The 15,153-nt window shown below is 43.4% G+C and overlaps 1 protein-coding gene across 1 annotated transcript in view; it reads left to right on the forward strand.

Annotated features, from left to right (window-relative positions):
* Nucleotides 1-11,334, forward strand: part of TBC1D9 (TBC1 domain family member 9) — a 385,175-nt gene extending 373,841 nt beyond the window's left edge. The window contains exon 21 of the mRNA XM_086962231.1: nt 10,079-11,334. Coding sequence (XP_086818357.1) covers nt 10,079-10,777 — 699 coding nt within the window. The 3' untranslated portion in view covers nt 10,778-11,334. The remainder of the gene's footprint in view (nt 1-10,078) is intronic.
* The last annotated feature ends 3,819 nt before the right edge of the window (nt 11,335-15,153 follow it).

Genomic DNA, 15,153 nt, shown 5'->3' on the forward strand with positions numbered 1-15,153 from the left:
GACTGCTACTGCATTGTAAATTTCCCACTCCCACCCCCTCCCATTGTCAGTTGCCCACCTCCCTCGTTTTCCACTCTATCATCATGCTCCGTTTCCAGCTTGCGTATTAGTTGTTAAAATTGCTAATTGCTTTTGGATGTGAAAAGGAAAAATGCATGTGTTGCTGCCGAATGTGTTTATATGTATTCTTTTGGGCGCTGCGCGGCTTTTGTTTTGGCAGCACGGCACCTGCTTCGGGGGTGCTGCACTTTTCATTGTTGTCTTCTTTCCTTGCTGACGCTCCGGGGGGTCGTTGCTGCCTCAAGGTGGAATGGCCTGAACGTGGTGCTCTGCTAACGGGAGCTGGGTTGTTCTGCATGTCTCGCCTTCTTTACGGGTGGCATTCACGCGGGACAGATCACCACAGAGGATGTGTTGTCTAGTGCAGTGTTCCACGGGGTGTGGATCCATTTCAATGGCTTTCGCATTGCTGACCAGCTCGCAGATGTCTCAGCTCCATCATTGGCGGTGGGTCCCCTATCTTGTGTCTGAAGTAGTTTTGCATTTTTGAATTTGTAATGCTTTGATTTGTAGGGAATAGACTGGGGCCAGGGCAGTGTATTTTTTATTTTGCACCTGAGGTGTACCCATGTGTCAGGATATGTGTTCATGTTTGTTTTATGCGCTCCATCACAGCTGTCTTCCATCGTTCTGTCTGTTTTCTCACCTCAACACACACTGGCTCCACTTGTGCTTGCCCTCAAGCCTCCTACTTGCTTCCCCCTCTGTGGCTGCTTTCTTTTCGTGCATGGTTTCTGTATCTCTTAATGTTTTCTGCCTCAGTTCCATCCCTGTGTCCTGTTCCTGCCCCTCAATTTAGTTGCTGCCTTTTTTTTCTGTGGGAAATATATTGTTAGTTGAACCACAGTGGCGGGCGGCGAACATGTTTTAACAGCATAAATAACTGCGCTGAAAGTGTTTTAGAAAATTGTCTTTCCTATGCGTCCATAATACAATTCAGTTGGCAGTGACTATCTTATGATGTACCATGTCAATGTTGCCTAGAATCTTAATTAGTGCCTTAGAAATATTTGCTTTTATGCAGGCTGTAAAAGCTATAATAAACCAATAAAACTCGGAATATACCCACACACAAAATTAATCTTAAACTCTCTTAAGCTCTTGTGTGCATTTGTGTCTCTCTTACCCAGAACTCAAGAGTCTGTTTCCCTGCTGTTGATTCTTGTCAGGCCTAGTGTTGGCTAGGTGGCTGGCCTCTGGTTTTCACTTTTGAAGTCCTATAAGGCCTGTCCTGCTGCGAGAAATACCCCCCCCCCCCTTTATTGTTCAGTGTTAGTAGTTGGCTGTTTTCCCATATGTGTAACACGGCCAAAACTTAATAGAAGCTGCAGGAGGATTTCTGCATATGGTGCTCTGAGTTCAGGAGGAAGGGTTTTATTTAAAATATCCCGATTTGGTACACAGTCTGTAATATTTCTTGGTCCGGCGTAGGACATTCACAATTCCAAACAGTACATTTTTCCAGAAATGTTTATAGGGTGTTACGCATCCTAGTTCCAGCACATGAAGTTAATGGATTTCATTTCACATGCCCGAACGGTTTATATTCATAGCATGTGTGCCCTGTATACCATTAATTGATTTGTGTATGTAAATGTTTTTACTGAGGCTACTGCTATCGCTATGGTGCTTAAGAGGAACACTGCTGCTCCTCATGCCCAGTCCACCGACTAACATCATGCTATAAAATTTACAAAAATAAAAAATTGTCAGTTATTCCAGTACAAACCATTGCCAATATCTCTGGTTAAAAACTTTTAAGGTCCCAAAGGCGAGACCTATTGGCAATGCCAATGCTTGTTGTCTTTTGTTTCCTCTCACTTGGAACATTGACCTGGTACGGTATCCTTACGCTTTTAGGGGACTATGTTTTTTTGTTGTACTGTTTGCCGGTGTTCATCTTTGGCACCCATAGCTGCTTGCATTTTAATGCAGCATTTATCCCTCCCAACTCCTTCCATGTCGCTCTTCACACAAATGTTCCTGTGTTTCACTTGATTAGGGCAGCGCCGCTTCACAGACGCTGCACTTCAGCTTTGAGCAGGGGCCTGCTTTGGGAGGCTATACCCCGTTCTTGATTTATGCGGTGCATGGTTGCTGCTTCAAGTATCCCACCACCCCGTAAAGATTTTTAAAAAGTTGGCAAAATGATATCTCGTTTTTTAGGTCTCGCCTAGCATTGCAGCGTGCATGCGTTGTTTGCTCTGCGAGACATTTTGTTGAGGAGATTTCTGAAGGGGACGTGAGCCCCACCCATCATTATCATTGGCTCGCGTCACCGTTTATACTAAACGGTGGCCTGCCATTGGAGATTAGTTTTTTTTGTTGCCGCCCTTTCTCCTTTTCGGACGGCCCATCAGGACAGGATCATTTGCTTTACCGCTGTCTGTCGTGAGGCTATTTCTTATCTCAAGGGGGCGTGTAGTGATGGATCATGTTTCCGACGCACAACGCGCATGGCGCTCTTTCACTTTCCGAGCAGACCGTCACCCAGATCGCGCTGTGAACCTGGAGGGTTGAGCCCCCATTCACAGAGCCCCCACTGAACTCACTGCCGAACGGAGCCTAAATGAATGAGTCCAGAACTATCGGATCTGCAAGTAACTGATCCATGTCCGCGCAGAGATGAGGTGCATCTACGTCCCGTGTACACGCCCGGAGCTTCAGGCTCGGCCTCATCTCGAGGTGTCATCGTCAGCCGCTCCCGGCCGGCTCTGCAGCCGCATGATGCGCACCTGTGATTTAGGATAAATGGTGTCTCCAAGTTGCAGGGCGGGGCAGGCTCCGGGGATTTCAAGCGCTTTACAATCTGCGGCGGCACTCCAGATAGAGCAGCCAGCTTAACGCTCATGGGGGGACGGTGGGAAGGGCCGGGCCGCACTCAGACTGCAAGCCAAGGAGCCCGGAGGCTGCACATCGCTGCCGAGTGCTCCTGCTGGAAGGATGGGCTCTCAGGAGAGCGCAGCTACAGATGTACCGTGCGCACACAAGAGTACTCTTAACAACTAGGGAGCCCGGGTGAAGAGACGGGAGCGCACATTTGTACCGCCCGCCCTACTACCCCTTTTCTCCATCTACCAGTACACAATTGGTGTATACTGCTGTTAGACAAAAGCACCAAAATGGACACCCACCTTCCCAACTGCACCTGATAAAAGGATGGTTCGGTTAGAAGTGCGCAGGACACAGCGGGCCATTACCTGAACCCCACCACCACGCTGGGTGTGCCGAGATGTACGGTTCTGTAGGGACCTCGCACCTGAACCCCCTAACAGCTCGGGAGCCCCAGTTAAAGGAGCGGGACTTCTGTAGTTTTGCGCACCTTCTTAGCACTGTTCTTTCGATGCGTAAACCAGCACACCACACCTACAGACACCCTGTCAGAAGCAAGCAGGAAAGCCATAAACACCATCACACTAGGTGCAGAGTTGAGGTACAGGGCTGCAAGGAGCTTGCAGCAACACACACGGAGGGAAAAAACCTAGACCCCGCCTCCCTCAATCCCCACCAAGCACATGTTGAAGGGATAGCCCCCTCCACCCCACAAATGAATGGCACCAGAGACAACATGGGGTGCCTAAACCTGTACTGCCACTGGAACGCGCAGTAAAGGGATGGCACTGTCAGGAGCTCGCTCACAAGAGCATGGCCTCATGGTGCGCCCTCAAGTACCCAAACCAGCACCCTGGAAGCTCACAGTGCCACACACATGGGTTTGTCAACCAACATGTACGCCCGCAAGCACTCGGGATGCCCGCGGCCCAGGGCTGGACTGGCCATAGAGGGCACCGGGCGTTTCTCCGGTAGGCCGCTAAGGTGGGGTCCGGTTTTGGGCCCCTGGGGGCCGTTTTTGTTACCAGGGGTCGGCAATATCGGCCCCCTTTAACAAAATCGGCTAAAACGGGCCCTCGCAAACTGCTCCGCCGCACTTCCCCTCACCCCGGGGGGGGGGGGGAGGCGAAGGGGGGGGGGGTCAGCTGAACAGTTTGCCTGGGCCGGTTTCTGTTCCCAGTCCGGCCCTGCCGCGGCCCCTGGCACAAGTGGGGTCCAGCAGTGTATACCCCCATACCACCATGCCGAGCTCTCAGACCCGACACACAAGCAGAACAAAGAAGCCCACGTCCCCATGCTCTGCACGGGGGATCGCGCAGCGGCCGCCCAAGTTTTGGTACCAAAGCAGTAAGAAACTGACAAGCGCTCTTCCGGATAAGAATTCCAGCCTCGGCGTAGGTCGCAGGAGTTGCGCACACCCATAATGCGCTCACGGTGCTTAGGGGTCGTTTCGCCATATTCCACTTAATCTGAGCACCAACTCTGGTCACAGTGCACGCGGAACTGAGTTGTGCGAGTGTGGAGGTAGAGTGGGGATCTGTTAATAATGCTGCTCGGGTACCAGAATAGTAAGAAATGCAGCTGTCCAGTTCTTACACACGTTTATGCTACATGCAACAACTGCAACACAAAGTCTGTAAACTCTATAACAAGTAGATTCAGCAAGCCAAAAATTAATCATTTACTAACTCGTTTAAAATGTGAAGATTTTCCTATTTTGCCAAAACCGCCTCGCGTTGTTTAATAAAACATGAGCCTCAATGTAGTTCTGTTTTGCATTGGGGCAATTATGTCATTTAAACATTTTCTGATAGACTACCAGAAAGCTCCACAACTGGTAGCGGCCCAATCCTTAATTGCAGCTTCATCTCAGAATTATGTAACCGATCCCGAGATCGCTGTCCTTGTACATATAGGTGTCAGATTAGTATGACTGTAGATGTAGGTGTATGGGACTATTACTTTAGATAGTTGTGAGTACAGTATGTGTTTGAATTTAGATGTGATATAGGCAGGTGTGCGTTCTCCCCATATCTTTAATGTGTGATTCATAATATCCACTTATTCCAAAATAAGTGGGTATTAACATTTTTTATGCATTCAATTTATATAATAAACAATTAATAACTAAAAGACAGTACCATTTACAATAGAAAACTCCCACTAGTACAGATGCAATGCAATAGATTAGACAATAACAACAAAGTGATCTATTGCCATTTGGCATTAGACCATTTGATTAATTCCACACAAAAGGATTAAAAAAAAAAAAGTTGTAATGCCAACAGCTCGAAATAATGTCAGTGCGAGACCCATTGCATTGTAAATGCTTGTATTATTTCTTAGAAGTCAAGAGGTTAACACCCCACAGCTGCTCCCGATTGGCGTAGGCCTCGGCGCTATGGAGAGGGGTAATTTTATTGTTCCTTTGTGCATTCCTTTGGTCTGTTTGAGCTTGCACTTAACAGTGCCCCTGGGGCACAAGCAGGGACCGACTGGAGTGCTCCCATATCAGCACACACTCCACGGTCCCCAAGGGGCACATGCAGGCATCCGCTCTAGTTTTGGAAGGGTGATAAATAAATCCTCACACCCTGATTGGTCCCGGCGTTGCCACGTGGCCAGCATTTTCATCTGCATGCCATACACGATGGTGCTGAGCCTCAGCTCTGGCTCCCACACCAGATTGTTTAGGACCTGTTCCTTGCTCATCTCCCTTTACCATTTCCATTTCACAGGATCAGAAACGCTACATAGCAACATGTGAGGCATTTCAGCCGTTACCATATGGAGAAATTTCAAGATAGTTTATTCATTTTCTTTCCGCGAAGATGTGATTTAAAACATTAAAGATAGCGTATAGCACTTGTAATCTCGCAGGTACAAAATGTGTAAAGTCCTGTGCCTTAGAGTCCAGGCCCTTTGTAGTGAGTGCTTGGTGAAAAAATACTTGTTTTTATTTTTATTAACTGTTTTGCTGCCTCTCATCCATGTTTCCACTTGCCTTGTGAGGAAAGTATTTAATGTTCTTTGCTGACCTCTTGTGGCTGATATTAAGATGACGTTATGTACACATTTTAACTTTTAACTGCATCAGTCCCGTGAGGCTTCTTCTCCTACCATCCCCTGTCCATTTTCCTTCCTCCCTTCCAATCTCTGCATGGGGCATTACAATCCAAAAACTCAAACGCCCACCCATATTTTGACATTTATAATTATCCAAGCAAGTATATTGCTTGGTTATATTTGGAATCAGATGTGTTCTCACATGAGTCCTCTTTGACATCATAGAATAACGTATACAACATTTGGCACAACATTGATACCAATAAAGATTCCTAAGAGAAATAAAATATTGGCCTTTCTGCGCATGATCTAGTGTGTGGACTTCGCTTCTTGCCTGACCTAGTGTAGCCTCAAGTATTTTAATTGTAACTTAATTTTCGATACCTCTGTATGTTGAATAAGATTCCTAGAGTAATCTGCTGCCATTTTTGTGCTTGATTAGCTTTTTCTACAGAAAAATGGGCACTGTTATGCAACGAGAAATAAGGTTGTACAACTAGCATTTATTCTTCAAAACAGCATTGAGGGCGAACTCTTTTCTTTTACTTGTACGTCTATAATGGTATAATACACAAATCCACTCCACACCACAGAATTCCATGCCAAACAATTCCACAACTAACAATTTCAAACCAACACACACCATTCCACTACACACCACATACATACACTCCAGAAGACATCGGTAAAAGACATTGTTATTTGCAGCGTCAATAGCTCTAACTCAAGTAAATGCGAGACTTATTGCATTTCCAATGCTTGTTTAAGTTTAGGGATGATGCTCCAGGCAGTGCTTTATTGTGGTCTCTAGCTTTATGGTGTTCACCCATTTCAGTTTCACAACCATCACCCTCCAAAAAGTCCAGGACATATGTATGAACATGGCACCCCCTTCACATTTTAGATATGAAGGGGATCTATCTAGGTATATCCTGCTCAATTGTAAAGGGCTCAGGTAAGTTGGGTGCAGGTGCCAATCTAAATCATTACTTGCACCTGGGCACATGTCATTTCCCATTGGCTGAGGGAAATCCTTAGGAACTCCAGTAAGACGCAGTCCCACTGCTGCCATACTTTCAAGGATCATTTCAATCTGTTTTTTTTAGGCGCCTTGTACCTCATTCTATCCTCAGTAATGTTACGGACAACACTAGTGTTGAAATGAAGTGGGGTCCATGTCTCTCGATCAGTGCTCGTTAATGTGCAAATTGCTGAGACTGTCCCAGACGAACCCCAAATGCCTCACACGCCTCCACCAAGTAGATGAATATTGCGGCGGGATACAAGTCACACAGTCTAAGGCACCCTCCCTTGCTGCATCGGGCCATGAACATGGCCTGGATTATCCTGCGAAGGGTTGTAACCAACAGATTTGTAGAGGTTTATAAATGGGGGTCTCTTTACAATACTCTAAACTACATCCTCTCATGCATGCGACACCCGGTGCACAATTTTAGGGGTCTCCCTGGGTAATTCCCTCCCTCTTCTATGAGACATACAGGTAGTGTGGTCTCTCCTAGGGTCCCCATGAGGAGCCCCATTCAGTTTTCTTCATTGGTGTATGAGTGTGCAGCATGCTGGAATTATGCTTCTCTATACTTTAGCTCTAGATCAGGTAAACCCAAGCCACCATCCTCACTTCAAAGTTTCCTGCCAAACCCTACACCTTTTGCCATACTAATTCCACCAAAATAATATCTACTATATTAGAGGCTGACCTGGCAGTTGGGATCAATGAATATTGTAAATATATAAACACCGAGGGAAGAGCAATTGCGACTCTATCCATGATGGAAACAGGGAGGATATTCTAAAATTGAATTGAAGCCCTAAGGCCATGTAGTGCTCTCCTAGTGTCCAGCTGTATTCCAGGGTATCGGAACCTTTTTGTCTTCCAATGCAGGGCGATCTCTGGAAGCTCCTACTGAGTTCTGGACTCTAAGGCCAGGAGTGGAAACAATTCTATTTTGTTTTCATTTATTAATAGTCTGGGTAGTCTGTCAAATTTGTGCAGCACCCTGGGAACCGAGATCTGTAGCTAGCTTAGGTATAACAGGGCCTCCTCAATATACATCCATCCCCTATTACATTGCCTCACCTATCCTGATCTCCCAGTCACTCCTTGCCTCATTTAACTGTATTGCCAGTGGTTCCACCGCCAGGGCGAACAATAGTGGGTACAAGGGGCATCCCTTGTTCGTGCCCCTTTCAATGGTTCAACTATTTAGACACCATGCAACCATATTTTACCTTTGCAGTGGGGTCGGTGTATAATAATTGAACCGTTTTGTAAATTAGGACTGGTCTGCCTTTTTTCCAAGACACACACTATGTACTAACAATCTAGTGTGTCAAACGCTTTCTCAGTATCAAGCACCACTAGTGAGAATTCAGTCTCAGTCTGCTATAGCATGAATTACGTGACTAAGCCGTCTTATGTTCATAAGGGTACATTCGCTCCTGAATGAAGCCACACTTGTTTTCATGTACCAAGGAGCCTACCTCACACCGTAATCTATTTTTTAGGTACGTGTACATTATTTTAATTCCCACATTTATCGCACATAGGAGTCTGTTAGATCCTAGGGACTGAGGGTCTCTGTCCAGTTTCACCATCATAGTTATGGTGGCTTCATCTCGTTCTAAACCTCAAAGAGCTTTTCTGGCAGTTGTGCCTGAAATGTCGGCAAAATCCTGCTTGAAACTTATTTGCACCTAGTGTCTTGCCCATTAACATTCCAAGGATAGCCTCTATTAATTTCTCGTTTTGGTGGTTTTGTTCTAAATTGACAATTTGGTCATTTGTGAGCCTGAGGGTCCTGATCCCTACTAGGAAACCCTGCACCTAGACGTCATGAGTCACTAACAGGCGTTTACACTCTGCTGCCTGTTACTGTGACCGGGTATGGTTTATACCAGCCTGTGCCTTTGCCTTAGTTCGGTCTACTCTGTTCATGGACAGTATCAGGGGTAAAAGTTTCTCTCTCCTCAGGAGCTTCTCAAGCAGTCTCCCTGACATGTCCCCCTCCCTGTACAGTTTTTGCCTGTAGGCCCACTTCCAGTACTTGGTTGTTACGCTCTGTTGGGATAGTAGTTTTACAGGGGACTGTTGGGCTTCATGTGATCCAAGGGCTCCTCGGTCAGTTCTGCACCCCTCGCTTCTGGTGCATGCTTTTAAGCTGCCTCATGACCCCACCTCCCCGGAACATGGCAGAGTGAGGCGGATTTTGAATGAAGGACAGCACCATATGGCTGTCTGCTTGGATGGAGGCGCATGGAATGTACGGCTGGTCGTCCCTGACCAACCTGAGCCGATCATGGGTGTAGGCTGTCACCAGAACCAGTGGTGAGCCCCTGAGCTGAATCCGCTGCAAGTGGGAGTGCACCACTCATGAAGGATGCTGCTGTCAGTTTGCCCACTGCCACCTCTGTTATGAAGTAGCCACCACCTACTGTACCTCTCACCTTGCTCTGCTTCAATGCCTCTCCGCTGTCCACAGGCAGGGATCTCATCAGCAGGTGCACAGGCTAATGGCTCCACCATGACTGCACTCGAAGGGGCTACTATCGCACGTACAGACCAGTGGTTTTGGTCTAACCTTCAACTCAACCAAACAACGAGGTTGCACATCAAGGTCATGTGGGGTATATGGGTTTCATCTTTTTCAGCTCCGCTTCTGCAGCATTTCAAACATTTCAGGTAATAAGCAGATCTCTCAGGTTTCGGTAGCAAATTATATCAGTTGTGTTTTTTTATGGCAATAAGAACCTATTTCTGTTCACTGGACACATAATTTTTACATATTAAGATGGGGGCCTCAGGAGCAGAGGCTCAATGCATGTGCTCTTCCATCTTGCCAGGCAATGCCCCAATAGTCGCCAATGGTTAAAGTGGCAGACCCCAAAAGTGGTCGGACTATGTCCATGAAGGCACAGTAGTTTGTGAAGTTTGCTTTCTGACAGTATAGTAGGTGTCTGCTGCTTTCAAATATGCTGTAAATCTTGAACAGTTAAGAAAATTTGTCTAGTACCATACTTAATAATTTTTTGTAGAAGGTTTCATCTGGTCTAATGGCAAAGCAGATGTGGTTTTTAACAAGCTTTGTTCTCCTCTCCACAGGGACAGTTTATTGAGTTGTGCAAGACGATGTACAATATGTTTAGCGAAGACCCATGTGAGCAGGAGCTGTATCATGCCACTGCCGCTGTTACCAGTTTGCTTTTGGAGATTGGAGAAGTGGGAAAACTATTTTCCAGTCAGACCATGGAAGAAGACGAAAGCCACTGCAGTAAGGAGATACAAGGGGAACGGATTCAGAAGAAGGCGAGCCCTGAGTATCATCTGGAGCAGAGTGAAAGCTTCCAAGTTAATCATGTGGCCAGTGATGATGAAACAGTGGGCACTGATCAAATGGAGGATGTGAAGCTGGACGACTCTTCCCCACGGGACAATGGCGCTTGTTCTTCAATGCTCATATCAGATGACGACACTAAAGATGACAGCTCAATGTCATCCTATTCGGTGCTGAGTGCTTGCTCCCATGAGGATGACAAGCTGCACTGCGAGGACATTGGTGAGGATACTATTTTGGTAAGAAGCCGCCACAGTACAACTCTGCCTAGAAGTACAAGCTTGGACCGAGACTGGTCCGTCACCTTTGAACAGTTTTTGGCCTCACTCTTGACAGAACAAGCATTGGTGCGTTACTTTGACAAACCTGTGTCTATGATGGCCAGGATAACCAATGCCAAGAATGTGAGGATGATGGGCAAACCACTAACTTCAAGTGACTATGATCTATCTGCCATCTCCGGGTGAAGCTGCCACATTCCAAGGGGGAATTAATCTAATTAAAAGTGTGGGAATTTTTTACGAAAAATCTATTATTTATTGGTACTTGACTGATAGTTCTCAAATTAAGTCCTAGCTGTGTTTTTATAAATGTGAACATATTAATACAACTGCTGTCTATGTGTTACTTAAATGATGGCCATTTGGATGACATTTAAACATTTTCAGAATGTTATTTTGAATTGAACTTATACTGTAGAGTAATGGTCGCCAGAACTACTCCATGGCATTGTAGGACCATAAAATACATCTTAATCTTTAGGTGCGTGGCATATTACACACAAATTTTTTTCTTTGACACAGAATAGCTGAAACTTAATAATCAATTTAAACTAATGATAACTTGAATTTTATTTATAATTGTTCACTAGTATGATATCATTATCATGCATTACAGTTTTGAAACAACTATCGTTTGTTTCCATTGTCAATAGCCAAATATGGTGTGTTTATTTGTATAAGATATATACTCTGAGTGAGACAGTTGTTCTTGGCACACATGTGAGGGGGGAGTATTCCGATACATAATGTTATGCCATGTCACTACGCTGAACTTCTATGGATAGTCATACGAACATTTCTGCTTTTATGTGCACCCAGAATGTTTAATTGAAAAAATGTGCAGCACGCTTAGACAGATTTGATGATTGTTTTACTTTCATGTACTTGCAGACTAAAAATCCTATGTGTTTTGAACCTCAGACAGGTCTTTCATATGGCATCAAACTATGAATAGATGAGGTTTTTTATTTCTATACTTTTTATGTAAACTTCATGCCTGCGAGCATGCAATAAGCACTGCACAGTTGGCCGTAAAGTGCAATTTAATCTTAAATTTATGGAAACATGTGTTGAGCGCAATCGAATACTGACTCACAACTTGAAAAAGATCTGTGGAACCACAGACAAGAAAAAGAATTCTCAAATCTTTTTTGGAGTTCTGCACAATTCTTTCTTTGAAGTCTTAGTGTAGATACATACACATACAAAGTTTAGGAACCCTCAATCCATATGTCATCAGTGTAGCATATTTAAAAAGTCCACAAAATGTCTCAAGAAAACTACAACTGGTATTCTATTTCAGACTCTGTTATTGGTGCACTCAATCCTTTCCTTTTCTGATATTTTCAACAGAATTTCATTCAGAGTTGAATATGACACACTCACACGAATTACAAAGATGAACTGTCGGTTGTGAAACGCATTTAGATTTGTTATGTATAATTTGAAAACCTTAAGGTCGTAGTGCATTTTTTTTCATTTTGTTTTAGAGATGAAAATGTTCAGATTTCTTTTATAAAATTAGCATTGTTAATTAACTTCCTATTGTAATTATATTCAAGAAAAAAACAATGTTTTTATGTTTGCTGAAGAAGACTAATGTCTGTACTTTTAAGCTCATTCTTTTTTTTTTTTACAAAGGACTGAAGCTGGCACAGAAGAGTAACTCGTTTAGTGTTCTGAAAGCTGTAAAATTACCTTTATATTCTGTATATATTATATTAGGCACAGTCTAATACTGTATATTGTATTGTTCAAAGCTTACCTTGTTACCTTTGACTTCAAAGTAATTTAACATTCTGCTAGTTTAAGGAACTCAGATTTTGAACTTCATCTGTAATTCTATTTCAGTATGAACTATGTAAATTGGGAGGAGTGTAAAATTAACTATATATTATGTATACATATTTATATATATATATTCAAGTAAATGTAATTGAATGTTTTAAATCTTAAATAATCTACTGAGCGTTTGCAACCAGTGTGCAGTATCTGAATGCTGGGGCATCTGCATTTTGAATCCTTTCTTCTGTTGCTACAAGTTATATTTATTTCATTTTTTTAAATATGTATAATGTTTCTTGACAAAATCTAACAGTACACCTGCATACATTTTTGTACATTTCGTTTGCTCTTTTGAAATACATGTGATAACCTTGTGATTACCCCTGTTTCTGATTGATCCTCTGTGCCCTTAAAGCCGTCCCTCTGATTTTATTTACATTAGAGCTATCACGACAACTAGATTACATGCAGAGGATTTTCACCATGTCAGGTAACGTTTGGAAAATGACCTTTCTCGCTAAAAAAAAATTGAAAGAAACAAATTCACCAAAGATAAGTTGAATAGCATGGGCTGTATTTCATGATGTCACTAAGAGCTTTCTAGATTACAAGTTATAGGTTATAATTGTACCAAAGATCAGTATGATGTCAGGGGCTAAATATCTTGATATCACCATGGAGTAGTGTAATGTCCCAAGGCATACATGATGTGACTAATGATTAGTGTGCCATCATTGACTACATCATACGGTATCAGCACAGGATAATGTTATATTGCATGCTGTGCATCATGACATCATTATAGAGCAATGTTGCATTGTATGCTTTGGACCATGTCATGTAGAGCATCATGATCTCACATACAATATAGCTATACAATTCTTTTCAGGGAAGACACAGCATTAAAAATTATAATGCAGTAACATAGCTATGCATCTAAAAATATTATTTATTTTCATAACTTAACAAATCCTGCTAAAGTACAATCTTTCAAATTCTTGCATCAATAATTACAGAAAAATCTATATGTGTATATTGTATGAGGTTGTCCAAGAAAGTATCACAGAGTACTGCCTTTGAGGTTCGATATGTGAAGCCTATTTTAACAAATTCTATACACACATGATGAGGTACATTCTTTCAACTACTTGAATTCATAATTTCAAAAGAATCCATACATGAGGGTAATATTGAGTTTTCAGGTAAGTATCAAAGACTACAGCCTGGGCAGTTTGATTTGTGCAGCCAATACGTGTTCCAATAGTACTCTTTATATAGCATATACGTATGATCAGGAAAATCTTCCCCTTCCTCCCTCAATCTTCACGCAAATCTGTGGTCCAGGCACTCATCACCACCCATCTAGACTATGCTAACAGTCTATATGCAGGTGCCCCCCTATACCTTATCGACCGTCTGCAAATAGTTCAAAACGCGGCAGCCCGGCTCATCGGTAATATCCCTGCCCGTACTTCAGTCAGAGCCTACCGAGAAGAGCTTCACTGGCTTCCTATTTCACGACGCATCGATTTCAAAACTCTGACCCTGACATTTCGTGCTATTCATGGAATTGGCCCGCTCTATCTGAGAAAGCGTCTTAAAATCTCTGCTTCAGTTAGACATCTGAGATCCAACAGCCTTCGTCTTCTGATGGTACCAAGATTCAGGCTTTCTCGGAGTGGCGGCAGATCTTTCACCGTCACTGCCGCCAAGCTCTGGAACAGCCTCCCCCTTGATCTCAGGTTTTGCGAATCTGAGCCAGCCTTTCGTCGCAAACTCAAGACCTGGTTGTTCACTAAGAGTTAGGGCTTGGCATTGTCAGTTCCTCGCACTCTCCTAGTCCCTTTGTGGGATATGATTCTGGCTACTCTTTAAGGGGACAATTATGTAATCCTAGCGCCGGGACACCTCCGCCGGAGGTAGCTGTGCGCTCTACAAGCTTCAAAATAAATAAATAAATAAATATACATCCCTAATCCTAGCAATTCAGTTTAAAATCCTTCTCTTTAAAGTCCAAAGATTATTTTACCATTCGGTTCAAGTATATAGTTTGCATATGTCAGTACGATCATCAACTAGAGTGGCTGCATCCAATGATGGACATAGTTGGCCAAAAGAAGTAAAGGTTCCCTCAGTTCAGTGTTGTACCAATGTAATTCAAATAGCTGTGTGAATGTGGGTGCGAATAGAAATGCTGTTCTGGTGACTCAACCAAATTACATTAGGTATAACATTGATTGAGGGAACTGACTGTTATGTTAAGTGTATTTGTAAAGCACACTATAACCCGTGAGGGTATCCTGCCACTTTGCAAGCGTGTGAAGCCATCAATGTGGAGAGGAATTATTGGAACTATTGGCATTGTTAGATTATTGTAATCTTCCCTTCTTTTGACCAAATATGTCCGTAACTGGCTGTGGCCACTCTAGTTGACGATGCACAATCTATATATTGGAAACTGAATAGTATGAACATCTTTGTACATAGAAGATGAATGATTCAAAACTGAAATGCCAATATTAAGAACTCATATACTACATGAAGAGTACATTCAAAGCCCCCAAAATGAGAGGGTCCCCGTGAAACATGTTGGCTGTAAAATCGAAGTCCACAGGATGTAATCCTGATTTCTACCTGGAAAAATCAATACTATGCTCATGTATGGATTCTTCTATAATTATATATTTAAGAATTTGAGAGAATCGAACTTCTCAAGTCATACCGGATTTGTCAAAATAGGCTGCACACCTATTGAACCTCAATTGTTGTACTTTGTA

This window comes from Lissotriton vulgaris, chromosome 3_1 (assembly GCF_964263255.1).
Source record: "Lissotriton vulgaris chromosome 3_1, aLisVul1.2, whole genome shotgun sequence".
NCBI classification, from domain to species: Eukaryota; Metazoa; Chordata; class Amphibia; order Caudata; family Salamandridae; genus Lissotriton; species Lissotriton vulgaris.